The sequence below is a fragment of the Rhizophagus irregularis genome, chromosome 5 (genome assembly GCF_026210795.1).
Source record: "Rhizophagus irregularis chromosome 5, complete sequence".
Lineage (NCBI taxonomy): Eukaryota > Fungi > Glomeromycota > Glomeromycetes > Glomerales > Glomeraceae > Rhizophagus > Rhizophagus irregularis.
The window spans coordinates 1,119,823-1,146,299 of record NC_089433.1 but is presented as its reverse complement, the minus strand read 5'-3'; the positions used below and the strand labels follow the sequence as shown (position 1 = coordinate 1,146,299).

Sequence of the window (26,477 nt, the reverse complement as noted above, 5' to 3'; positions counted from 1 at the left end):
GGAAACGTCCTAAAATTACGAAAAATACTCCAAAATGTTATACAAATTTAATGAAGAAATGTTGGGATTTAAATCCTTCCAATAGACCAACTATAATAATGCTTGAAAATATTATATCTGAATGGATTAGATGTATTAATAAATATTATGAAGTAAACAGGGATGAAAATTATAAATATAGATTACTTAATATTGATGATCAGTTAACAAATGATATGCTTGAATTTGTAGAAGCAAATAAATCTTTAGTGCAAAAACAAGTAAACACTTCTATTATCCAATCTCATCCACAAGCACATTTTACAAGTCGCAAACTTACTGAAATTTTAGTTCAAGTAGAGTCTCAAGGGTTTGATTGTATGATTGAAGATTATTAATTCTAACTGTATATACGAAATCATTATTATTATATATACTTTTACAGTATTTACAGTATTAAATACAAGTAATGATAATTATTGAAACAATGTTTATTTGCAATTTGCTTAGAATATTTATGTTCAATATCCAAATCCATACTTCAAATATTTAAAAAAAATTTTTGACTTAACCTTAGAGATACCATTACACCTAATATCTGCCTTGAAATAATGAATAATTATTATTGATCAAGTCTTTTTGTATTCCTATTTTCTGAAAATAATCAAAATACTAAATATTAATTGATTAAATTATAATATTATGAAATTATTACTAATATATAAAACTTAAACAGGTATAAAAATTTGTATTTTAAACTTATTACAATTGGATACTATTATCCAAAATAATATATTATTAACTTTTCAGTATAGAGTTAGAGACTACAAAAGGTATCCATATATTTAAAATCTTTTAATAAAAATATAAAAAAATGATAAAAAATTGACTAATCAAATTAAATTTAGGAAAAATAAGTAACATCAAATTTTATTTCAGATTAAAAATAAATTTACTTTTGAACTAAAAAAACAACATTTTTTATATGTGACTTTCAAAAAAAGGTTTTGAACATAAAATGGACTACTTTTATTCAAATTTAAGCACTGCCCATTAGATCTCAAATGAATGGAAATTGAAAAATATTTTGTTAGATTTTGTTAAACTTGAAGGATCACATTTTGGAAAAAATATTAAAGAATAATTTCTTAAAAGAAAGATTTGGTATTATGACTAAGGTTAGTTTTTTTTATAAATAATTAAGGTTAGTTTTTATAAATAATTAATTTAAATGATTTTATAAGTAAATTATAAGTTATAACAGAATAATCAAATAAATACTTTTTTATAGATACTTGGTATTACAACTGATAATGCCAGTAACAACAATACCTTTCTTGAAGAAGTTTCGCATGAACTTGCAGAAAAAAATATAGAATTGGATAATGTTAATCAACATGTTCATTATTTGGCAACCTTGCTGCTCAAGAGTCACTTAAATCACTTAAAGCAACTGTGAATACAAATGAAGATGAATTTTTTGAAACAACATGAAAATATGCAAAATATTAATAATCAAGTTGGAGTAGTTGGAAGTATTTATGCAAAGTAAATAATTTTTTATTTAATTGTTAATATTATTTGATAACTTAATTAATAATATTTAATAATATTTAAATAAATTATAAATATAGCTACGTACTCTTATTTGTAAATAAGAGCTTCCCCACAAAAAAGAGAAAAATTTAGTGCTTAATGTAAAGTTGCAGTTGTTCCTGATAAAATGATCATATTAAATGTAAGGACTCATTGGAATTCCACTTTTGAAATGCTGTTTAGAGCAAGAGAATTAAAAGAAGTAAAATTAATTATTGTATTCAAATTTTATTTATTATAATAAAATAAGAATTAAATTAACTTATTACTACAGCCATTAATAAATACATTAAGCAATAGTGATACAAATCTCCATCCTTTTACACTGAATGAAACAGATGGGAATGTCTTGCAGAAATTGAGCTAATGTTAAAGGTAAATTTAAAAAACTGAAAGTATTTTTAATATTTAACATTTATTTATAATTTATAACTTATCAAATATTACAATATGCTATTGTTTGATAAGTTTCAGCACATATTTGCTTTGCTACTTTAAAAAAACCCTAAAAAAAATATAAGTAAATTAGAAGATTTTTGGAATTCACCTGAATGTTTCAAAAGAGGGAAAGGTGAGTTTAAATTATATTTGATTTCAAATTTTAAATTCTTATATTAAATTATATATAGGAAGCAGCAAGTAATGCAATTAGTAAACTGTTAGAATATTATGATAAAACTGATACATCTATATACACTATTTCTTTAGGTAAGTTATTAATTTTCGATAGTTTGTAAATCATTAAAGTTTGAATTTAATTTTAAACTTATATTTTTATTTTTCAATAGTTCTAGAACCATGACTTAAAATTTAATACATGAAAGATCAAAAATGGGATAAATGATGGATTAAATCAGCAAAGAAAAAAGTATTAATTTTTTTTTTTTTATATTTTAAATTTTATTTTATTTTAATTATACTTTTTATTTTGATAGGTGCTTGAAATTTACAAGGAAAATATGCACCAATAGAAATTAACATCATTAGCAATGAATATGATTCATCTGATGAGGATCTTATTACTCATATTCCAAATGACAACATATTGAAAAATCAAATGAGTTTGATATATTTATCAAAGGTGATCATATACCATTGGTGGAAGGTAAAAAATATTTTAAACACTATCATTTATTTATTTAAAATTAAAATATTATTATGTTTTATTAATATTTAATAGCGACACAAGGCAAAGGATTATTTAGGAATCCCAGGTATATTTTCTGTTCTATTTTATTATCATTTAGTATTATTTTTAATCATTTATATTTTAGCCACAAATGTACTTTCAGAAAGGATATTTTCAATGTAGTAACATCAGATAGAGCACCAGAAACAATTGCTATTATGTGTTTAAAGCATTGGTATTGTTTAGGTATTTTAGATTAATAGTATAGGTCTATATGAAAATCTTTTTTTGTGTATTAAAAAATTAAGATTTTATAATAAAATTTAGATAGGTTATTATTAAATGGTGATATATATATAGTTTTTATTTTTTAATATAGTTTTTTGTAATAAAATAAACATAAAACATCAAGAGTAAGTAAATCAGTATCAGTAATTGGTAATTACCAGTCAGTTTCAGTTATACAGTTTACCGATGCTGAAAATTCAAATTTACCCCAGTATCACCATCACTTTTCTACTCCCATGTGATTTTTTGTGGTGCATCAGCCTCATTTGCTTTTTTGCGTAACATTTATCTTAGAAAAATTTTAATTGCAAAAATTTTCACTTCTTGCACTTTTAAAATATTTAAAAAATTAAATTTTCATACTTCTCAAACTTCCTTCAACAAATTTTATAAATTTATAAACATGACCTTTATACAAATTCCAATTGGTTTGGTTCATTTCACTGACAATCATTTCACTGACATAAAAAATAAATATTGAATATGAGATATTTTATTATAAAAACTTTTTGGATATTTAGTTTAGATCTAATTGATACTTATTTCCATCTTAGACGGGTTAGTAAATAGGATATCATATAGTTATATCTATTGTATTTTTTTTTATTTTTTTTATATATGTTATTATAAATTTCATTAAAATAATAAAAGTAATGCGCGTTACTAACAAATATATATATATATAAACTTTTTTGTTTTGATCATCACAACAAAACAATTGTAAAAAGTATGTGCTATTCCCCTAAGGAAATATATAGTAGTAGTTTTTCTGTATTTTATTAAATCTAACAAAGAAATACGTGTTACTAACAAAAAAAATCCCCTATTCCATATAAAGATATATTTATAAAATTTTATATTTAATTTTGTATATATATCGGTGAAACATTTGTTAGTGAAATGGTTGTCAGTGAAGTAATTGTTAGTGAATTAAACGTAACCCATTCCAATGTATTTTAAGCTATATCATATACACCGATTTGTAGAATTTGCCGATCATCAGTTATATGGCGCAAAACCTGTTCCTACGTAAGAAAAAATGTCAAAAAATATATAAAAAAAACTTTTAAGACCTCTCCCAAAATATTTACCTCTTAAAACTGAAACCAATAGAAGGAGTTTCTAGGAAAAAAAGGAAAAAAATATTATAAAGTTAGTTTATTAAAAAAAAAAAGAAGAAAAACTTTACAAAATCCAGAATATTTAATGATTTAACGAAAAAAAATTAACTGAAAAATAATTAATAATAAATATCAAATAGATTTTAATTAAACAGCTAATCAATACATAATCTAAATTCACTAAAACATCATTATTAATATTTAGAGTTATTTATTTATTGAGAGATTTTTTTTGAATAATTTTGCTTTCTAAATAAATTTTTTCTATAAACTATAAAATAAAAATAAAAAAACAGCTCCAAGTTGTATCTAATATAAAATAATTAATATACTTGCAGAAATTCTCAACTTACTTGATGTAAAAACTGGTTGAAAAGTTTATGGGGGAGTTGATGGGGAGTTTAATAGGGAGTTTACGAAAGAAGAAAATTTTTTAATGCTACTTTTTTTGTTGAAGTAATTTCTTGATATCCGTCATATGATCATGTAGCACAAGTGGGATCATTTTTGCGAAACTTAATTTACCTAATTTTTATTAAATTATTGTCAAATTCCTTAATTTAGATGAATTTTGTTAATTCCGCAGATCGGCGGATATGTTAATAAAATTTTAAATAATAAGAGTAGCATAGGTACCATTTACTTTTGACCAATTAGATTTTGTATTTAGTTTATGTTTTATGTGCCACGATTAAGGATGATCACGGTTCACTAACTGATGACTCAAACCTGAGCTGGTTCATAGGCGGTTCGGTTCAGTTTGGTTCGTGAGTGAACTGGGTGAACCATTGACTCAATTGATTTTTTATAGCATTTTAGATCATCTAATTAATGATAGTTAAATTTTAATATTGCTTACCAAAGCTAATTTTGGATTTCCAAAACTAAAACCAGTTGGCTGAACTCTGGTCGAAACTTCCGAAACTGGCCGAAATTACCAAAACTTAGCCGAAACTTCCGAAACTTGGCCAAAGCTACCGAAACTGGCCGAAATTATCTGGAAATCACGTGACATTCCATTTTTGGAATGCCGTGTAACACATTTTCAGTTTTTGTAAGATATGGAAATTAGTGCAACATCACGTGACATTAGTTAACTCCGGCCAGAATTACAGAATTTAGCCGTGAGTCGATGGTTCACCCGGTTCACTCACGAACTGAACCGAGCCGAACCGCCAATGAACCGAACCGGTTTGGTTCGAGCCATGAGCATCCCTAGCCACGATTGTCATGTATGTAATTAGAAATAATTGTCCGAAGCAAAATTTGTTTAACCCCCTATCACAATCGACAATTTTATTTCCTTTTATTTATGTAACACTACTTATTTGACCCCTGAAATATGCCAAATAAATAATAAATGACACGTAGGTCACGTAACAATCGTAACATCTGTGAGTTATGCAACGCGAAGGACTTAAAATATTTTTTTAAAATCAATAATTATGTACAGTACAATAACTAGGAAAGGAAACCGTTCAAGAATTTTTAAGAATATATTCTTTATTTTTATTTATTTCCTATTATTAAATTAACCTAAATATAGCGATAGAAAGGTAATACAAGTATAAAATTTACATGTTGCACAATGTAAAATGAAATATATGGCCCAAAAATAAGAGGTTTCTATCTGGTTAACCATTATTTTTAGTAAATTTTCGAAAACCATCCAAATTACAGTATCTTAGTAGTTATTCCTAATGGGAATTAAGTTCCCTGTAAAAAATCTGATCCGTGTTTTATCTTTCCATGTTTTTTCAGTGAATGTATCATTTTCATGGAATTAATAACCTTAAATCATGGAAATTTTCATCTCGCTAACACGGATATCCGTGAATGTATCATTTTCACGGAATTTTTACGGAAGACACGGAGAAATAATGGAAATATTCGGATAAAAATTTTTTATAGGGGTTTACACAAGTTCACGTAAATTTTTATGAGAAATTTACAAAAACCTACACCCGTCGCATGGTTACGCCTAAAAAATTTCCTAATGACAAATTCATTCTAAAACTAAAAAAAAAATAAAAAAAATAAAATAAAAATAATAAGTTTTATAAATAACCAATGAAATACCAATTTAACAAACTAAATATCTCATATAAAAATACCAATACAGTAAATACAGTAAACAAAATTATTTGTATTGCAATAAACTTTTAAAAATCATGATATCAATAAGTTTATACAAGATATAATATATAATGTAAGAAATAGTAAACGAATATTGATGGATTTCTTTGAATGGGTAGATAGATTTAGAAATATAAATAAAAATAATTTGCAAAAGAATATCATAAAAATGACCCTGTAATTTGCTTTAAAAAGGTTAAATGAATCACAAACAAATATTTAAATGAGGTGCGTTTTGTACTATACTAGGAAAACGGAAACTTATTTATTTGGCATATTTCAGGGGTCAAATAAGTAGTGTGACATAAATCGTGATACATATTCAAAAAAAGGAAATAAAATTGTCGATTGTGACAGGGATAAAAACGGGGTTAAAACAAATTTAGTCCTTCGCTAACGCTTCGGACAATAACACAATAATGTAAAACAACATCTATTAAAAATTTTAACTAATTAAATTCAATATGAATTTATAATATAATTAACAAAATCTTTAATTGATTTGGTTTATAAACTTATTAAATAATTTGGACTCGCTGACCCGTTTGGGATCTGTCGGGTGGAACCTGATGATCGCGGCGGATTATCCCCGAGACCTTACCTGCTGTTCTGTTCTGCGGTTCCTGAGATTGTTACCGTTTGAATGAATTCTGCTATGGAACGGATCTGTCAATGACCTACTGATGATCGTGGCAGAGAATACCTGATGACCTTACCTGCTGATCTGTTCTGCGATTCCAGAGCTTGTGAACAAATCCTGCTATGGAACGGATCTGTCGGTGATGATCGCGGCAGAGAATACCCGATGACTTCACCTGCTGATCTGTTCGGTGATTCCTGAGCTTGATGACCCGTTTGAACGAATCCTGCTATGCCAGCTATGGAACTGATCTGTCGGGTGAGGGTGAATACCTACCTGATGATCGCAGTGGATAGTTGACGTGATAAGTATCTCTAGGAATAATTAACAAGGAGTTCACTATAGTGCATTCTGCAATAATGATAAATTATAACAAACAAATTTCAAAGGAAAAAATACCTCCAATTTCATAATAAATTACGTTAAGGAACTTTCATCAATATCAACATCGCAGGCAATAAATTTATTACGGGGAATTAATCTTTTCGAACTGATATAAACCACCCAATCAAATAAATTTTACGTAATTATATGTTGACGTCATTTAATTTGTTCAATATTAGTTCTTTTTGCACCTTTTTTTGCATTTAATAATTTAATAAAAGAAATATACAAATGATCTTCTTTGAAGGTCAAATTAAGATTACATAGAAGTTTTGGAAAATGATAAATGTTATGATATTACTGTTAAAGCTGGTAAAAGATCCAAACGTAAAAATATTTCAATATACAAGTACACGCCGTTATAATGACATCTCATTATAATGACATATTATTGGATGATATCTTGGCTCATGTTAAGTTTCTACACATTTTCATCAAAAAAATTTTCAGATTATTTTAAAGCAAATTATATTCTTATATTTTATTAATTTCTTATTATAAATATTTTAATTTAAAAAAAAAGTTTTTTTGATTGCTAAATCTTACTATATACTTAAAATACATAATAAAATTCATATCTTAAAGTTCATATTTTCTACATTGTTAAATCTTACAATATACTTAAAATACATATTAAAATTCATAAAGTTCATATTTTCTACATATACTTAAAATGTGACAACATATTAAAAATTCATATCCTAAAGTTCATATTTTCTACATTTATAACAGATTCATATTTAAAAGTTTTAATCACTCCATCATTTTTATAATCATCAATCAAATTTTTATAATCTTCCTCTTCATAAATAGTACTAGAAGTAAGTATAGAAAGTGCAGGTCGACCTCTCCAATTTTCTAAGAAATTTTCCAAAGTTCCCAAAGAAAATTTGAAATTATTAAAAAATCTAATTTCTCTTAAATTATTTGATGCAGAACTAATTAATATTTTTAAAATTTCTTCACCACTTTCTAAAATTTTTTCTTCAGTCTCACGTATATGAAAATTTGATGTGAATAATAATAAAGATTTTAAATTTTGACAAATTTTTAATAAATTTTCGAATTCAATAAAATGATCTTTTGAAAGTGAAAAAGCAAGTGATAAAACTTCAATTAAAGGACATTTTTGATAAATCTTACGAATAAAAATCAAAGTGTCTTCACTAAAATTATCTTCATAATATACAAAATCATAAGGTTTTATTGAAACTTCCTTAAGTTTTCCTCCACTATTTTCAATTATGATTGAAGCTTCAATTAATGTAATACAATCAATGTGAAGGATTTCAAGATTATTAAAGTATAACATTTTCATTTCATGTTCTCCAAAAATACTAAAATCACCCATTAATGTTTTTAATCCATTAAGTTTCATAAGTACATTTTGTAATAATAATAATGAACGTTCAAAATTATCAACATAATGTAAGAATATTTTTAAATGTTTAAGAATATTTGTCTTTTTTTCTAATTCAAAAAGGATTTCTTCATAAGGATCATATGTAAAATCTATATTTTTAAAATCATCATTCCATTCAAAATACTTTAAATTCTTTTGAACTTCAATTAATTTAGCAATTCCATGATTATCTTTTGGATTTACATTAAAAATGATGATTCTTTGTATACATTTACAAATACGTGCCAATCCATAATAATATGAGGAATCAATTGATGTATCACATTCTAATTCATATAATGTTTCAAGGCGATTATTAGCATCTGGAAAATAATATATTTGATGCTTAATAGATTTCATATTCAAATATATTAACTCTGAACATTTTTTCATAAATAATTTATAAAATTCTTGTTGTAAAAGAAATTGATTATAAATTAAAGAAGTTTTAATTGAAATTATAATATTTATAATAATTATATTTATACTTTTACAGAACGATAAATAATCAAATGAAAGCGATTGGGGTGAAATTGATGGAGATGGTAATTGAATTCCTTGTCTAATTAGAAATTCTTTAATATCATCGGATAAATAAGAAATAATAATGGTAAATAAATAATTATTATCATTATAATAATCAATATCATAACTCCAAGGATTTCTCCATAAGATCGGAATGGTATTTTCACACCAAAGTTTATTTACCATTAAACATGAAAAGAGGGATTTTGAATCATCTTTTAATTTTTCAATTACTAAGAAAAGGATATCTTCGTTAAGTTTAAACATTCTTAGTCAATAAAAAAATGGAAAAAAAAACTCATAAATATTTTTCTACAAATGTTTTTCTACAAGATCTTTTATAATTGAAGAATATTATCGCGGAAAAACTTTTAATCAAATAAAACATCGGCGGAATTATGTTCCCGGCAGAATTAACCAAATTAGGAACATAATTAATTTGTAGATCAAACAATGTTTCACAGAACAATACTATATCACGTGATCACGGAAGTTTTTTGCCAAGATTTAATTGTAGTTTTAATATAAAAACCTTTCAATTTTCTCCAAATTTTACAATTTTGAATTGGTCCGACCCCCTTTCCCCCAAAAAACAATTTTGGTCTCCTTATTCATTGAATAATTTTACCATTCTATTCGATTTCTTATTCACCGAATTAATTTACTATTCTTTGAATCGTCCGGATTGACCCCTAAATAATATGCATTTCATTTTACCGACAGACGTATTAACGAAAATCAATTCACCGATATTATGTGACAATTAAACACCTGGCCCACATTATGTCATAACTCCGGCCATTATGTTTATACATCACACCGCGTGTTTTCGGTGAATTGATTGTCCGTGAAATGAATGATTCTAAAAAGTGAACCGAACGTACTTAGTAGTTCAGCTAATCACTAGTATCAAATTATCAAACAAGCATGAAAGTTTGAATAATGGTTAGTAATATAGAATTAGAGAAAAAAAAAATAGGAGTTAAGATCATTTTTAAATAAAATTTTTACATTTGCGAAGAACAAGATATGATGAAACGAAATAAAATATTACATAATTAAATATTCATTAAACATACAAAATTTGAAAAGTTATAAAATAGTTTTAATTTATATTTTAATCAGTTTATATACATGTGATAGTAATAATAGATTTACAAAATTTATAATATTTGATAAATTGAATTTGACACATTGTACTTCTTACCTTAATATCGTCTACAAATCAATTCATTGTAATTTCCCTGTGAATATTGATCCGTGTTTTATATTTCCACGTTTTTTCCGTGAATGTACTATTTTCATGGAACCTAAAATCATGGAAATTTTTCATCTCTCTAACACGGATATCCGTGAATTTTCACGGAATTTTACGAAATCCACGAAGAAATAATGGAAATATTCAGATAGAAATTTTTATAGGGTTAGTTAATAAATAACCCTTCAAAGAAAGCAAAGAAAGTGTATATATATAAGTTGTGCGATTTGCATCAGATGCAGCTGACATGCGTCACCTGAATCGCTCTCCCAACTGATTTTCAATCGATACACATGACACAGTTGGGACACCTAGACTATCCTTTTTTGGTATAAATGTATAGATCACTGGATAAGCGCCTATCAATTAGTTTGCTTGTCAAAAATCCGCTATTCCATAAGTAAACTTGTATGTGACATTTATTTTTTTAGTAGGGAAATAACAGAATTGGTCATTACAAGTATTACAAATACCAGACTAAACTAAACTTAGACAAGTTATATTCCAACCCCACAAAATGAGAGTCGTCTCGCCTCATATTGACTCCAACTTAAGGCGTAACCAGTTCTCCACCCGTATTATAAAAAGAACGAGAATAAAACTATCTATAGTAAAAAAGAAGAAAACCCAGTAAAAAAAGAAAAAAAATTAGAATGTTTTCTAAAAAATTCAATCCATTCCCATAAACAGGTATAAACGATGACCATCCACCCGAGTGTAAATAATTTGAAGTTATCAATACGACACATCTCGGAATAAAATGTTCATCAGAAATATTGCGATTTAATAATAAAGATGGTGGCTCGTGTCTGTTAGTTGAACGTCGTTTCTTGTGTTTAAATTTCTTTCTATAATTTTTTTTTCTTTGGTGTGATATCATTGGCCCGTTCCCAAATAATGAGAGCTTCACTACGGGTCAGACAAATGAGTTTGTATAATCGCGTATTTAATTCTGTAAGGTAACCTGCATAAAAATCTCTTTAGGGTATTGAGCAACTAATGATGCTACCAATGACTTTAGAGACGTATGAAAGATTGTAAAAAAGTCTATAAGAATAGACTGAATTTAGACACGTAGCGTTGAATGGTGTCTACAATTTCTTGAGGGACTATTTGGTGAATCACCAAATAAATTAGATGTGACGTATCTGTAATAGTTGAGAAAATAAGTTAAGGTATTATCGCTAATGTGAGGTAACATGAGCGTTCTTAGGTGGATTGATTGTTCTTTAAAAATCTGTTCGATTTGTGGTATTAAGGGAGGACAGAAAACTAGGTGTTGGTTAGTGTCGTTGTGTGTCTTGCATAATAGACAAGGTAAGAGGATAATGTTTTTGTAATATGTTTCTACACGGTAATATAGGTTCAAACATTTAATTTTGAAAGCGTTTTCTTGCTTTAGTTGGCGCTGCAGATGTCGGTGGTATCATTGTTATTCTGCCATGCTCTCTTAAATATCTGTAAGGCGATGTTCATTAAATAGTAGTTGCAAGGGTTTGTTGTGTAAGAAAGTGTTTTGAGTGTGTACGCTTCTGTGATTCTAAATCCAAATTTTCTAATGTCCCTATCAATAGATCCTACCTATGGAATCCCATATAGGCGTCATCAGGGAGTAGGTAAAACTTTCGGGTTAATAATGAAGGGTTTATATCTTGATCTTCTTTCGTTAAGGTATCAGCTAGTTCGTTAAAGTGAATTTCTGAGTGTGCTTTTACTTTATGAAAGGTGAGTTGAATGTTATTGAACGTTATGAGATGGTGAATGAGTCTCCAAATGAGATGATTGCTAATTTTTAAAATCCTTCGTTCTGAAGTTAATTTGTTTGAAATACGATAGTATGTAGAGATGGCGTTTTGTGAATCTGTGTAAATGTCAACCGTACTATTAGACGAGCAAATAAGTATTGCTGTAAGAATGGCAATTCCTTCTGCCTTGCTCGGCGATGGGGTGAATGTAGTTCTGCCTTTGTAAGTTATGGCGGTAAGCCTTCCACCCAAGAAGGTATTAGGTTGTGTAGGCGAACGCGTACGTAACGATCCATCAGTATAAAAAGTTAAATTTGTTTGGTGTTGTAATTGAGATGCTAGATTGATAAGTAATAAAATGCTATCTTGATCTCCGATCAAGCTATTCTTAATTTGTTGAATTGTGTTAGTTAATTATCTTGGGAACTGATTTTGTCCGGAGTCAGTTTGGTCCGGAGGTGTAGATGAGTCACGTGACTGAGTAGGTTTGTATGAAAGTTCTCAAATTGATTAGACTAGAAATGGGGAATACACTATTTTTAGTGGTTTCATGTTCACTTTTGGCTTTTATTGTTTTGCATGAATTGAAAATTTAATCACTTCATTCACTTGCTCTGTGCACGTCATCACGACGCATTTAGGTCTTTAATACGGCGAGTGTAATCGACAGCCCTTACATGGGCGTAATATTGGCGTATGTATACGAGGTGTCAAAGTCGATAAAGATTCGTCGGTGTCGATGTGAGGTATGTAATGTTCTCTATATGTAATTGAGCCAACTGGTTGTTAACCTGTTCCACCGTTTTGCCGTATATTTCGTTATTGTTAGTCGGATCCCAAGTTTTGGTCTCGTTGTTAGGTCTATAATAGTAAGATGAAAGGATTTTAGGGGTTTTGCAGTATAATTTGTTAATCGAAGAGGAAGTAAGTGGTGAAATCAGTCTTCTGTTGTAGTTGGATAAAGTTCCGTCTGTTTCCAATTTTGGAACCAGTTTGGTTTACGTTCTTTAAAATTATTGTCAGTAAGGTGCGTAAGTATTTCCATGATTTCCAAATATCCGCCATCTATGTAAAGATGTTAAGCCATTAGGTTGTAGGTTAGGTATGTGATGGATGATGGGAGTATTTCCTCCTACGATGGTTACATCATTGTGCGGAAGAAAGGTGATGTGAAATTTGTTATATAATACTAACTTCTTTGATCAATAAAGATGATTTGCCTTTTGGTAAAGACGTTAGGTCTTCTGGTGTAGGGAAGTTAGGTAACCAATATTCGTATTGTGTATGTAAAATTTTCTGTAGCCCTATTACTTTAAATTATCTCGAATTAAAAAGAACATTAGTAATAGCACAATGTGCATAAAATTGGTTGTAGTAAAAGTTATTAATGTTGTGAAATAGTTTGTTGTTAATGATGTTGTTATGGATGGCGTTTAAAAAAGGTTTTTAGGGGTTGACAAAATAATATTACATTGACTTTCTGTTAAATAACGAATTGATTTGTATATTCTAATTTAGGTATTATGACTTTGTTGATAACATAAAACAAATGTTCATGTGTGATTTTTTTGTTTTTCATTATAACTATTTGACGCATTTTTTTAATCGATGGGCCTTCCGTGTGAAAAGCGTTAATATAGATTCCTAGGGTTCATTACTAGATGACCTACTAACTGTTGAGTCGTTAGTTAAGATTTCGTATTTGTCGTGGTTTATGGTTAGGCCACACAAATTCGAATTTTCGGTTCACTTCACCCGGCCGGGTCACTTTTTCAAATTTCAATAAAAAAAAGTTTATATATAAAAAATTTATCATTTGATCAGGACGTAATTTTATTAGCGGGTAAGTTTATCACGCGGCTGAGAACTTCTAGAGCGAAAATAAATTCCTCCCTTTTAAAAGTCAACCAATCAAATGTCACGATTTTATATATAAACTTTTTTTACTAATAAACAATAAACCCCGGGTCCCCGGGTTGATTTTAAATTTCAATGTTACGTGAACCGAAAAATTGAATTTGTGTGGCCTTATATTAGCGAATTCATAGAATTCTTTTGTGGTTTGTAGATTGTGTTCTAAATTTTTTAGGCTAGTTGCAGCTAGTGTTGTCCAGGTAGCCCACCGCCGCTGCGTTAAAGGTTAGTTGATGATCAGATTAATTTTGTTGGCCGTAGTTTGGAGATGTTTGATCTCTTGATTCTTTAATTTTGGTGAACATCAGATCGTAATATCATATCCATAAAATTGGACTAACTACTTCACCTTAGTCGATTCCTTGTAGTACTTTGAAAGATGTACTAAGTTTATCTTGTAAAATTATTTGGTTAAAACGATTAGTAAAAAGATTAATAAGGATTGTTATAATGTTAGCCGGGATGTGCAGGCGTTTAAGGGATAGTTTGAGAAGGGACGGTTTACTTGATCATAACTTTTGCTTATGTCTTGTGAACGGTTATATATACTACTGTACATATAAACATATATTTTACATAAATTAAATAAGTATAATATTTTCATAATGTATGTTATAAGATCTGCCTGTAATTTATTAATACTTTTGAATAAAGTACTTTTCCAACGAGTTTGAGTCTAATCAATTTAATGTTTTAGAATTACATATTTTTCAATATAATTAATAAACTTATTTAATAAAAAAAATTTAAATATAACTTAATTATAACAACGCGCTCAGATATCAATCTACATCTGATGCACGTCAGCTCAAATTGTTATCTGACGCACAACATATATATATGACCAAAAATTTGCAAACTATTTATATACTGTATGCGAAATAAAATAATGAAACTTCCATTAATTAACCCATAATTTTACAATTGACGGATCTATCAGATGGATTCATAATTTTTTATTACCCGCGTAGTACTATAAATACCCACCTTATACTATAAAATATAATGCTATGTAATCATTAATAAAAAAAACCACCAGTGAATAAAACCATTAGTCCACTAACTTTGACCAATAATAACACAGTCTCAGCCGAACAATCAAGCATTTGTTGGCTAAAATCTTTCAATTAACCTAATATTCTACATATTTAAAATGTTAAAAACGGGAAAATATGACAATACACTGTCATATCTGATCATATCTTAAAATTCATATCTTCTACATTCATAAAAGATTCACATCTAAAGCTTTTAATTACTCCCTTATTTTTATATTTATTAATTAATTTTTTATAATTTTCTTCTTCATAAATAATATCAGATGTAAGAATGGAGAGTGCACATCCTTTCCATTTTCCTAAGAATTCATCCAAGGCTTCTAAAGAAAATTTAAAATTATTGAAAAACCTGAGTTCTCTTAAATTTTTTGGTGCTGCTCTAATCAATACTTTTAATAATTCTTCTCCATTTTCTAAAATTTTTTCTCCAGTTTCAATTATATCAGTACTTCTTATAATCAACAATAATGATTTCAAATTCTGACAAACGTTTAATAATATCTCAAATTCAGCGAAATGTTTCTTTGATGATGAAAATGCAAGTGATAAAACTTCAATTAAAGGACAATTTTCATAAACTTTACGAATAAACATGAGAGAACCTTCATCAAAATCATCGTTATATAAACGGTAATAAGGTTTTGATAAAACCACTTTAAGTTGTCCTCCACTATTTTCAATTATAATAGAAGCCTCGTTTATTGTAATATAATTTATATTGAGGATTTCAAGATCATTATAAATTAACGTCTTCAATAAATATTCACTAATTGTGCCCAAATCATTAATTATTAATGTCTTCAGTTTATGAAGTACTTGAAGTATCTCTTGTAGAATTTCACGTCCATAAACTTCATCATCATTATAAAATAATTTAAAATGATTTAGTGTATCTGCCTTATTTTTTAATTCAAGAAAAATTTCTTTATAAAAATCATCTGTGAAACATTCTTTTTCATAATCAAAATCATCAATCCATTCAAAATACCTTAAATTTTTCTGAACTTCAATCAATTTAACAATTCCATGATGATTTGGATTTGGGTCAACATTAACAATTATGATTCTTTGTATATATCGACAAAAACGTGCTAATCCATAAAAGAATAAAGAATCAATAGATGTATCACATTCTAATTCAAAGAGTGATTCAAGACGAGAATTAGCTTCTGGGAAATAAAATATTTGGTGTTTAATTGATTTCATATCCAAATACTTTAACTCCGGACATTTTTTCATAAATAGACTGTAAAATTCTTGTTGTAAAAGAAATTGATTATAAGCTAAAGAGGTTCCAGTAGATATTAAAGCATTGATAATATTTACATTAATACTTCTGCAAAATGATAAATAATCAAAAAAAAGTGATTTGGATGAGATTGAATGTAATTGGATTTCTTGTCTTGTTAGAAATTCTTTAATATCATCGGATAAATAGAAAGTAATAATGGCAAATAAATAACTTTTGTTACGATAATTAATATTATAATTCCAAGGGTTCTTCCATAAAATTGGGATAACAGTTTCACACCAATGCTTGTTTACCATTAAGCATGAAAAGAGGGATTTTGAATCATCCTGCAATTCCTCAAATATTAAGAAAAGTATATCTTTATTGAGTTTGGACATACTTTATCAGTTGTTAAAAAAAAAACGATGAAAATGGAAAAATGGGTTAAAAAAACTTTTTCACAATCGAGTTATTATTTTAGTATTGTTTTTAGCAATATTGAAATATTTTATTACAAAGAAAAAAGTTTAAAAACTTTGAAAACTAAAAAAGCTCATTACAATAAAACCACCGGAATTAAATTCCGGACAGACCAAATTAAGAATATTTTTTTATGATGATCATACCAAAAAATCATGAAATTTATGATTTACGGTATGCGTTTAATTAATAACGTAGGACAAGCTTAGTCACGTTCCCTCCCGATTCTTACCTATCCTTTTTGTACGAAGTAGCTTAGTTAGGAAGTGTAATTATATATATAGTTAAAGCTTATTTTATCAGTGATTATGTATATCACGTAGTTTTTTAGACGATTTTAATGACACGCCAGACATGTGATCATACTTTCTCCGCAGAACGACGGTAGCCGGATTTATTTGTCGGTTACACGTGATTTCGGATAATAAATTATCGAACTTTAAGGTTATTAAGATTTTTTACGAATAGAAATTTTATAGTTGTAGTTTTGAATAATATACTGCGATGTACAATATTTTAACTTTATGTTTCTTTATGTTTCTAATATAATTATTCTAATGCATTGCATTCTTATTAAAGCCCTCACGGATTCTTGACATAGTTTGATGATTTTAGCACTATACAGTCAGACCTCTATGTACCGATATCCTATGTACCGATAATTGCCTGTACCGATAAATTTTCTATGTCCCGTTTCACAATTAATAAAAAAATCTCGTTGTACCGATATTATATATGGTTTCACGATGTAACATGTACCGATACTTTTCTTTACCCCTTTATAATTAATACATAGTAAGATGTACCGATACTTTAGGTTACACTGGTATTAATTCGGGTCAACACTATGAATTTGGCCGGAGTTAACATAAAGGTTCCATCCAAATCACATGACATTTTAATATATTAGCTATCCGGAGTTTACATAATGCTGGCAAGAATTGGATTTTGGCCCGCATTATGATTCACTGATGACGGTTATGTAACGATAATTTGATATACTAATATATTTTCCCAAAAACAACAGTATCGGTACATAGAGGTCCGACTGTAATATCTTTTCATTTTTCTAATGACTTAAAATTTGAACGAACATTTTTTAATTATAAATATCGATTGTGTTTATTAAGTTATTCTTCTTTTAAATGAGTTTATAAAAAAATTATAGCGAAGAAAAAAGAAAACATAAATATTTGATTTTAAATCGATAATCTGACGTAATTGAAATGATTATCCAAAATCACATGTAACCGGCATGAAGGGTCGTTTTCTCCGCAGTTAAATTATATTGTGTAATTGTGCTATTCATCATTTCAGGTCATTTCATTTTTTAATAATAAAATATCACTAGTTTCCGAATATTAAAGCGACATATTAAATTACTCGTGGAAATTTCATTATAGTAAGTTCCTTTCGCTTTCGTCAATAATAATAATATTACATCGCGAATAAAAAAATATTCAAATGAATTTCTTTATATAAATACCTTGAAGAAAAAAATCCACAAAAACTAATTTAACGTATTATACACATAAATCAATATACTAATATTGAATTTATTTAAATGAACCATTCAAATATTAAGTGGTGCTTGGGTTGTGCTGCGGTCCATCATTATTAGGATTAGTATGATAGTGTACACTACGCTTATTCTGTCGATATGTATGATTTATCTATTTTTTTGTCGTGTCTTTTTCAAGTTAATAATTATAATCGAATTTTATCCCACAATAGTTCAAAATCAAGTAGCGCTAAAGTCTACGTGATAATTATAATCGATTTAATATCATATTAGTAAATTTATATGTATATCTTGATTTAATTCGATTATTAAAGTTATTATTGGAAAATGTAATTTAATAAATTTTAAACAGAAACTTCATATCGTTATTAACATATTTATAATTGATCACTATAAAGAAATGCAAAGGTTTTATGTCTTACTGACTATTAAATTAGCAGAAATGTATAATAAAAAAATTACTTGTATTAGTTGCATATATTAGTCAAAATACAGTATATAAGCTTGTCTTTCAAAAATATTTTATCACAAATTCATCAATAGTTTATATTTATAGATTTACAGATTCAATTATATTATTCTATGCTTACTTCAATAAACTGATAATTCATTATTATTTTAATGCACATATCAGCAGGAAGGGATAGTATTTTGTACATTTTACGAATAAAGTCGCGAGTACAACAAAGAAGAAAAAATAACCCGGAGAAAAGTCCTGGAACTGCTGAGAGTTCGGAGCTCGATTAGTATGTAACTGTATGGTGTATGTCGATTAATGGGGATCCATCTAAAATCCCGAAGCTCGAAATTTTATAATCCCGACACTTCTACCGATTTTCTTTCTTTTATTAATGAAATTTCAAGATTTTTCATTTCGGTATTTTGAATTTCGAGCTTATGAAGTCAGGCTTATGAAATGTCGGAATTATAACATTTCGTTATTTTTATTTTTTGGGATTTAAGTGTCGGATATTGTAACCTTCGGGATTCTAAGCTTCGAGATTTCGTACCAAACTCGATTAATTATAATACCCTTGCCAATATTAAATAAGAATTGTTAGCGATGTTATTAAGTTAATGAGTGTATGTAATGATTGTATTAGATTTGTTCAATTCATTGAAATAATTGATGTTCTTAAAATAATTCCTTATTAAAGTTTTTTAAGTGTCTATTATTTTCGTTTATTTCCCGACTTTTAAGTTATTGATTACATAATTTCATGTGAAACATTATTTGATTACAATTTTGGTTGCACCATTTAAAAAAAAATTAATTTAGTATTTCGTAAAATAGTATCCAAAGTTGACTAATTACAAGAATTTCAATTGCAAAATTGTCTTCTTTCAAAAATTTCAATTATAGAAGATTTATCTTTGGATCAAAAAACGTCAAAACTCAATTATGATATACCGTCAGCACACCTCAATTCTGGCTGAAAGTTTTAATTTTACCAGATTAAATAACATTTCATTCGGCCAAAAATTAAACCAATATAAACATTCTGGCCAGAGTTAACGTCTTAACTCTGGCAACATTTCATTTTCAGTTGGAGTAATTACCTATGGGTATATATGCATTAACATAAAAACAGATACAAAGTGGGTATTACTCACTTTTACCCGTTTGCTATTCCATAGCCCAGATATTCATAAATACCTGAGTATACCCAGATTGTATCCGGGTAAACAGATAACAGGTCGCAGCTCTACTTTCATACTCAATATAATATGTAATTTGATGTTATTCTCATCAACCAATAATGTATAAAATTCAACACAATTAGATCTAATTTTTCTGAGATCTGATTAATTATCCTTTTCAAGTTTTCTCAATTCTCATATTATTATCATATAGTATAAAGGCGGTTACAGTACGTTTCACTGAAATCTATTTTGCCAAAACTCATTTCACCGAATTCATCTCGCCAAAGGAAAAATTCCTTGTTACGGTATAACGAATCAGCCAATTAAATACTTTAATTCCTTAGCTATAATCTTGTAACGAATTTGAGGCAAAAACCGAAGGGTTCTTTGTATCGAATTACACGTCCATAACTCTAGATTCTTCGAGGAATTCATGTTACACAATGTCTCTATTTTTTGTGGGCGGCTATCAAAATGTTAGACTTCACGAATGACAATTCTGGCCGGAATTATAAATTGGCCTCGATATCCGGATAATTCGGATAAAAATTATCCGTTTATTCGGATTGAACGGATAACCTCAAAATCTGATATCCGGATTAACGGATCCAGTTGTTATTATCGAGTTACAATAGACTTAAAAATATGATAGACATATCACATTTGTATTTCTTTTGACATATTTTTTAGATATACAAATTTCTGTAAAGCTATGCTTATTTCAATAAAACTGATAATTCATTATTACTTTAATGTAAATATCTACAAGAAGAGACTTATTTGATAACATCCGTACATTTTACAAATAAAGTCACGAGTACAATAAAGCCCGAAGAAAAATTCCGGAAACCGCCAAGAGTTCGGAGTTCGATTAGTATGTATGGACTGTATGATGTACGTCAATTAATGATCATCCGATGAGCTACCATTGCCAATATTAAATAAGAATTGTTAGCGATGTTATTAAGTTAATTATTGTATGTAATGATTGTTCAATTAATTGAAGTAAATTGATGTTCTAGGAAATAAACTGGAAAATAATATTTAGACTTTAATAAGGAATTATTTTAAGTTATTGATTACGTAATGTCATGTGAAACATTATTTGATCATCATTATTGTTGCACAATTTAATTTATTAATTTTTTTTTTTAAAAAAAAAATTAATTTAACATTTCGTAAAATAATATCCAAAGTTGGGATAAAAAAATGTCGAAACTCAATAAAGATATTCTTTTCTTAATATTTGAAGAATTAAAAGATGATTCAAAATCCCTATTTTCATGCCTAATGACCAATAGACTTTGGTGTGAAATCGTGATTCCAATATTATGGAAAATCCATGGTGTTATGATATTAATTATAATAATAAAAATTATTTATTTATAATTATTTCTTATTTTTTATGATGATATTAAAGAATCTTTAACGAAACAAGGAATTCAATTACCATTAGTCATTGCGGCGGATTTATGAAATTTGGCAAAAACCCTGCTTCGCCCTCGGGGAATTAAAATTGACTTACAGAAACATTAAGCTTTTTTCCTAAAAAATGTCAAATATGACGCACCTTTAACACTGGAAAAATTGGTCAAACGCAAGATTTGGGGTACAAAAAAATTTTTTAGGGCTCATTTTTGACTGTTCACTAATAAATTTGGGAAATTTGGCGACTAAAAGACTGTCAAATATTTATTTTCTTTGACATGACGGACAAATTTAGGGTATTTCATAAATCCGCCGTGATGTTTCACATCAATTACTTTTGTTAAAGTATTAGTGTAAATACTATAAAAATTATAACTTCTATTGGATCTTATAATCAATTTCTTTTACAAAAAGAATTTTATGGTCTCTTCATGAAAAAATTTTCAGAGTTAAGGTATTTTGATATGAAATCTATTAAGCATTAAATATTTTATTTTCCAGAAGCTAAGTTTCGTTTTGAATCACTTTGTGAATTAACATGTGACACATCAATCAATAGATTCTTCATATTTATGGGCTGGCTATGTCAATATATACAGAGTCTCATCATTGTAAATGTAAATCTGAATGATTATTATGGGATTAACTAATATAATTGGAGTTCAGAAAATTTAAAGTATTGTGAATGGAAGATGATAATGGGGTTTCTACTATTAAATTAGAACCTTATGAAGAGATTCTCCTTGCATTGGGAAAAAAGGTGGATAATATCAATTATGAATTATTTGAAATTATTATTCAATTATCGATATAAAGATCGCATATTACAAAAAATACTCCCAAAATTTCATAAATTAAAAATGTTGATAATGGATTTTTGGTCTATTAACGAAGAACAATTAAAAATGTGCGTTTATCATGACCTTGAGATTTTTGAAATTAATCATTATGAATTAAAAAAAGCTTTTATTATAATTGAAAATAGTGGAGAACATCTAAAGATAATTTTATTTAGATCATCTTATGATATTGATGAATATATAAAAACTTTAATGACGATTCTCTCATTTATATTCGTAAGGTTCATGAAAATTGTCCTTCAATTGAATATTTGTCTCTTGTATTTCCACCATTAAAGCAGCATTTTAATGAAATTAAAAATTACTAAAAATTTGTCAAAATTTAAAGTCATTACTTTTAGAGATACATACGAATGATGAAATACTAGAAGAATAATATTTTGAAAATGGTGAAGAACTATTGAAAATATTAATTGAATCAGCACCAACTAATTTAAGAGAAATTAGATTTCTTCATTATATTAAATTTTCTTTGGAAGCATTGGATGAATTTTTAGAAAAATGGAGGGATCGAAACTTTCTATACTTACACCCGACTATATTTATGAAAATATTTATGAAATAAAAGATTATAAAAGAATGATTAATAAATATAAAAATAATGGAGTAATTAAAGATTTTAGATGTGATTCTTTTATTAATATAATTAATATTGATTTAAGATTTAAATATTATGTTATCATATTTGTTAATAATGTGTTAACATTTTAAAATGTATTTCATTTAAATAGTATTGATTATAAGTTTTTATAGTTAAAATAATAAACGTGCTTTATTTTATAATTTATGCAATTAAACTCCTTATTGTCTAATTTTTTTCACTTGAACAAGCTTGTTAATAAATAATTTTGGTAATATCATACGTGCATACTATTATGAAAAATTTTAATTAATCTGAGCGATTAAACAAAAAAAAATATATTCAGGTATATTGACAGTTTTTTTAGCCCGCAATTCAAGAAAGCGATTTAACTATGGTATACGTTCCATTAAAAATTTGGCAGTTGTTCATTTTAAAGCCATGAAAAAAATTATAAAAAATATACAGGTTTTTGCTCGCCACATTCTGTATTAATAACGTGTGTTTAATCTAACTTTACATATTAATTATACTGTTAATGTTTTTCTAACTTTATTCTCCTCATTTTCTTGCCAGATTAGAAATAAAATCGACATAATCAGGTTCCCCTCAATAATTTGGTTTGAATGGTAGTCATTTAGATCTTAGGTAATATTAAATAGTTATTGGATGGGGAATAGAGATATCGGTCAAAGACTGATCTCTCATCCAATAACTGAGTTATAGGCCATAAATATCTTGTTGTTATAAGCTAAAAATGATCCAATAGAAGTTATCGTTTTCATATAAATAATTTTGCAAAAAGATGAATAATCAAACGAAAGTGATTTAATGGTAATTGAATTCCTTAATCCTTATTATATACTGTATATATATAATTATACATATGTATTCACGTGGGCATCTGGCTAGTAAAATAGAAAAAAACCAACTAACTTTTTAATTCTTATTTGATATAAGCCTTTTTTTAACTATTAATATCACAGTATGTACGTCAAAAAGCAAAATGATAGTATATTATCGTGTGATGATACTTAACGTAGAATAAACAATAACGAAAATATGTACCGAATAGTTTTTTCGAAAAAGAAATTCCAATTTATAAAAATAAGAAATAAATAATTTTTATCATGATATCATAGCACCAAGAATATTAAGAAAAGAATATCTTTATTGAGTTTAACATTCTTTATTTAAAAGTAACAAGAAACGATTTTAAAATATTTTTCAAGAGATAACTTTAAATATAATTTTACACAAAGGCGAAATAACTTTCAAAATATAAAAAATCTTCTGTGCGACCATGTGACTATATGACAAATAATTTATATAATTTTTAAACTAGTAGGTTTAAAAAGGTTTTGACAATTTCTACTTTCAACAGTTAAATGAAATAAATCCCGCCATAAATTGATAAATATATAATCAACAAATAATTTTAAAATTTCTATCATAATAACAAAATATGGTAGCATAGTAATCACATCTTAAAATTAATATTTATTACATTTTCATAAGATTCGCGTATAAAATTTTTGATTACTCCATTATTTTTATATTTATTAATTAGATCTTGATAATCCTCTTTTTCATAAGTAAATTCGGAAGTAAGTATGGAAAGTGCGCAACCGTCCCATGATTCTAAGAATTCTTCTAAATCTTCTAAAGAGAATTCAAACTCGCCACAAATTCTAATTTCTTTCATATTGGTTGGTGTTGAACTAATTAATATTTCTAATAAACTTTTTCCATATTCTAAAATGTTTTCATGAGTTGATTGTGCATGATCAAACATAACTAATAATAATGATTTCAAATTTTGGCAATTTTTTAGCAATTTTTCAAGTTCGGTAAAATGCTCATTTGAAGGTGAAAATATAAGAGACAAACATTCAATTGTAGGACAATATTTATGAATATTGCGTATTAAAATAAGAGAATCTTCATTGAAATCATTAACATAATTGTTAAAATAATAAGGTTCCAATAAGATTTTCTTTAAATATCCCCCGCTATTTTCAATTATAATGGAAGCCGCTTTTAAATTGTAATAGTCTATTTTAAAGATCTCAAGATCATGATAAACACACATTTTTAATTGTTGTTCTTTGAAATCACTGAAAATATTTATCAATGTTTTTAGTTTATGAAGTTTTGGGATTACCTTTGGCGATGTATGATCAGTAAACTTAAAGTCTAGAACTAAATGGTTGATAGTATTCGCACTTTCTTCTAATGCAAAAAGCACCTCTTTATAAGAATCCCCATCTGGCCCAGGAGCATATATATCATGATCATCCTTCCATTCAAAATACTTTAAATTTTTCTGGACTTCAATTAATTTAGAAGCCCCATGATAATCACTTGGGTCTGTATTAACAATGACGAGTCTCTGTATATATTGACATAAATACGCCAATCCATAAAAATATGATGAATTAACTGATGTATCACATTTTAATTCACAAAGTGATTCGAAACGAACCCTAGCTCCTGGAAAATAAAATATTTGATGTCTAATTGATCTCATATCCAAATACTTTAATTCTGGAAATTTATTCATAAAGATACCATAAAATTCTTGTTGTAAAATAAATTGATTATAAGCTAAAGATGATCCAATAGAAGCTATAGTATTCAAAGTATTTACATTAATACTTCTACAATAAGATATATAATCAAATAAAAGTGGTTGATATGTAACTGGCGGTAATTGAATTCCTTCTCTTGTCAGGGATTCTTTAATATCTTCAGACAAGTAAGAAGCAATGATTATAAATAAATAATTTTTATTACTGTAATCAATATCATAGCACCAAGGATTCTTCCATAAAATCGGAGTAACTGTTTTACACCAAAGTCTATTGACCATTAGATATGAAAAGAGGGATTTCGAATCATCTTGTAATTCTTCAAATATTAGAAAAAGAATATCTTTATTAAATTTGAACATTTTTTGTCTAAAAAATTAAAAATATTTCTAAAAAAATCTTTTTAATAGGGATATTAGAAAATATATTCTTTCAAGGTATTAAAAAATTAATCGGCAAAAGGAAGTTTATTGAATAAGTTCCAATTAAATAAAATATCGACGGAATTAAAATTCCAGAAGAATTAACCAAATTAGGAATACTATATAGATGATGATCACAATGAAAAACGTAACAATTACGTCAATACTTCGTGTACGACACTGTCGACACTCCGAAACTAAATTTATTACTCGCTACTAATTATAATTTTAATGGTATCCGGACTTTTCACCAAAGTCCATTTCACCGAAACCAATTTCACCGAAGCAGTTCCGTCAAAGGGATGTTTCACCAAAGTGCAATTTTGCTGAAATGCCATTTTCCCGAATAAATATTTTACCGAATGACCATTTTACAGAAGGACATTTTGCCGAAGCCAATTCGGCGAAGGGACATTTGATCGAAGATATGGAATTTTCAATTTCCTTTTCTTTTTTATAAGACAAACGAATTATTTACACACATATTACAAGTTGCATTTGTTTATTTTATTTTAATTACAGTAAAGGAAAAAATCAATTTTAT

At 27.3% G+C, this 26,477-nt stretch overlaps 4 protein-coding genes across 4 annotated transcripts; 1 reads left to right on the top strand and 3 right to left on the bottom strand.

The window, feature by feature from the left end:
• Nucleotides 1–98: 98 nt before the first annotated feature.
• On the top strand, nucleotides 99–377 carry OCT59_024793 (uncharacterized protein; the record flags this gene model as incomplete). Its single annotated transcript, XM_066134048.1, has 1 exon — nucleotides 99–377. One exon carries the CDS (start codon nucleotides 99–101, stop codon nucleotides 375–377), a length of 279 nt encoding a protein of 92 aa, XP_065991676.1.
• A 7,590-nt stretch (nucleotides 378–7,967) lies between these two features.
• OCT59_024792 (uncharacterized protein) lies at nucleotides 7,968–9,467 on the bottom strand (the record flags this gene model as incomplete). The annotated part of the gene is made up of 1 exon (XM_066134039.1): nucleotides 7,968–9,467. One exon carries the CDS (start codon nucleotides 9,465–9,467, stop codon nucleotides 7,968–7,970), a length of 1,500 nt encoding a protein of 499 aa, XP_065991675.1.
• A 5,846-nt stretch (nucleotides 9,468–15,313) lies between these two features.
• Nucleotides 15,314–16,804, bottom strand: OCT59_024791 (uncharacterized protein; the record flags this gene model as incomplete). Its single annotated transcript, XM_066134033.1, has 1 exon — nucleotides 15,314–16,804. The coding sequence occupies one exon, from the start codon at nucleotides 16,802–16,804 to the stop codon at nucleotides 15,314–15,316; it is 1,491 nt and encodes a 496-aa protein (XP_065991674.1).
• A 7,269-nt stretch (nucleotides 16,805–24,073) lies between these two features.
• Nucleotides 24,074–25,968, bottom strand: OCT59_024790 (uncharacterized protein). Its single transcript, XM_066134024.1, has one exon. It carries the CDS (start codon nucleotides 25,871–25,873, stop codon nucleotides 24,401–24,403), a length of 1,473 nt encoding a protein of 490 aa, XP_065991673.1. The 5' UTR covers nucleotides 25,874–25,968; the 3' UTR covers nucleotides 24,074–24,400.
• Between the last annotated feature and the right edge of the window lie 509 nt (nucleotides 25,969–26,477).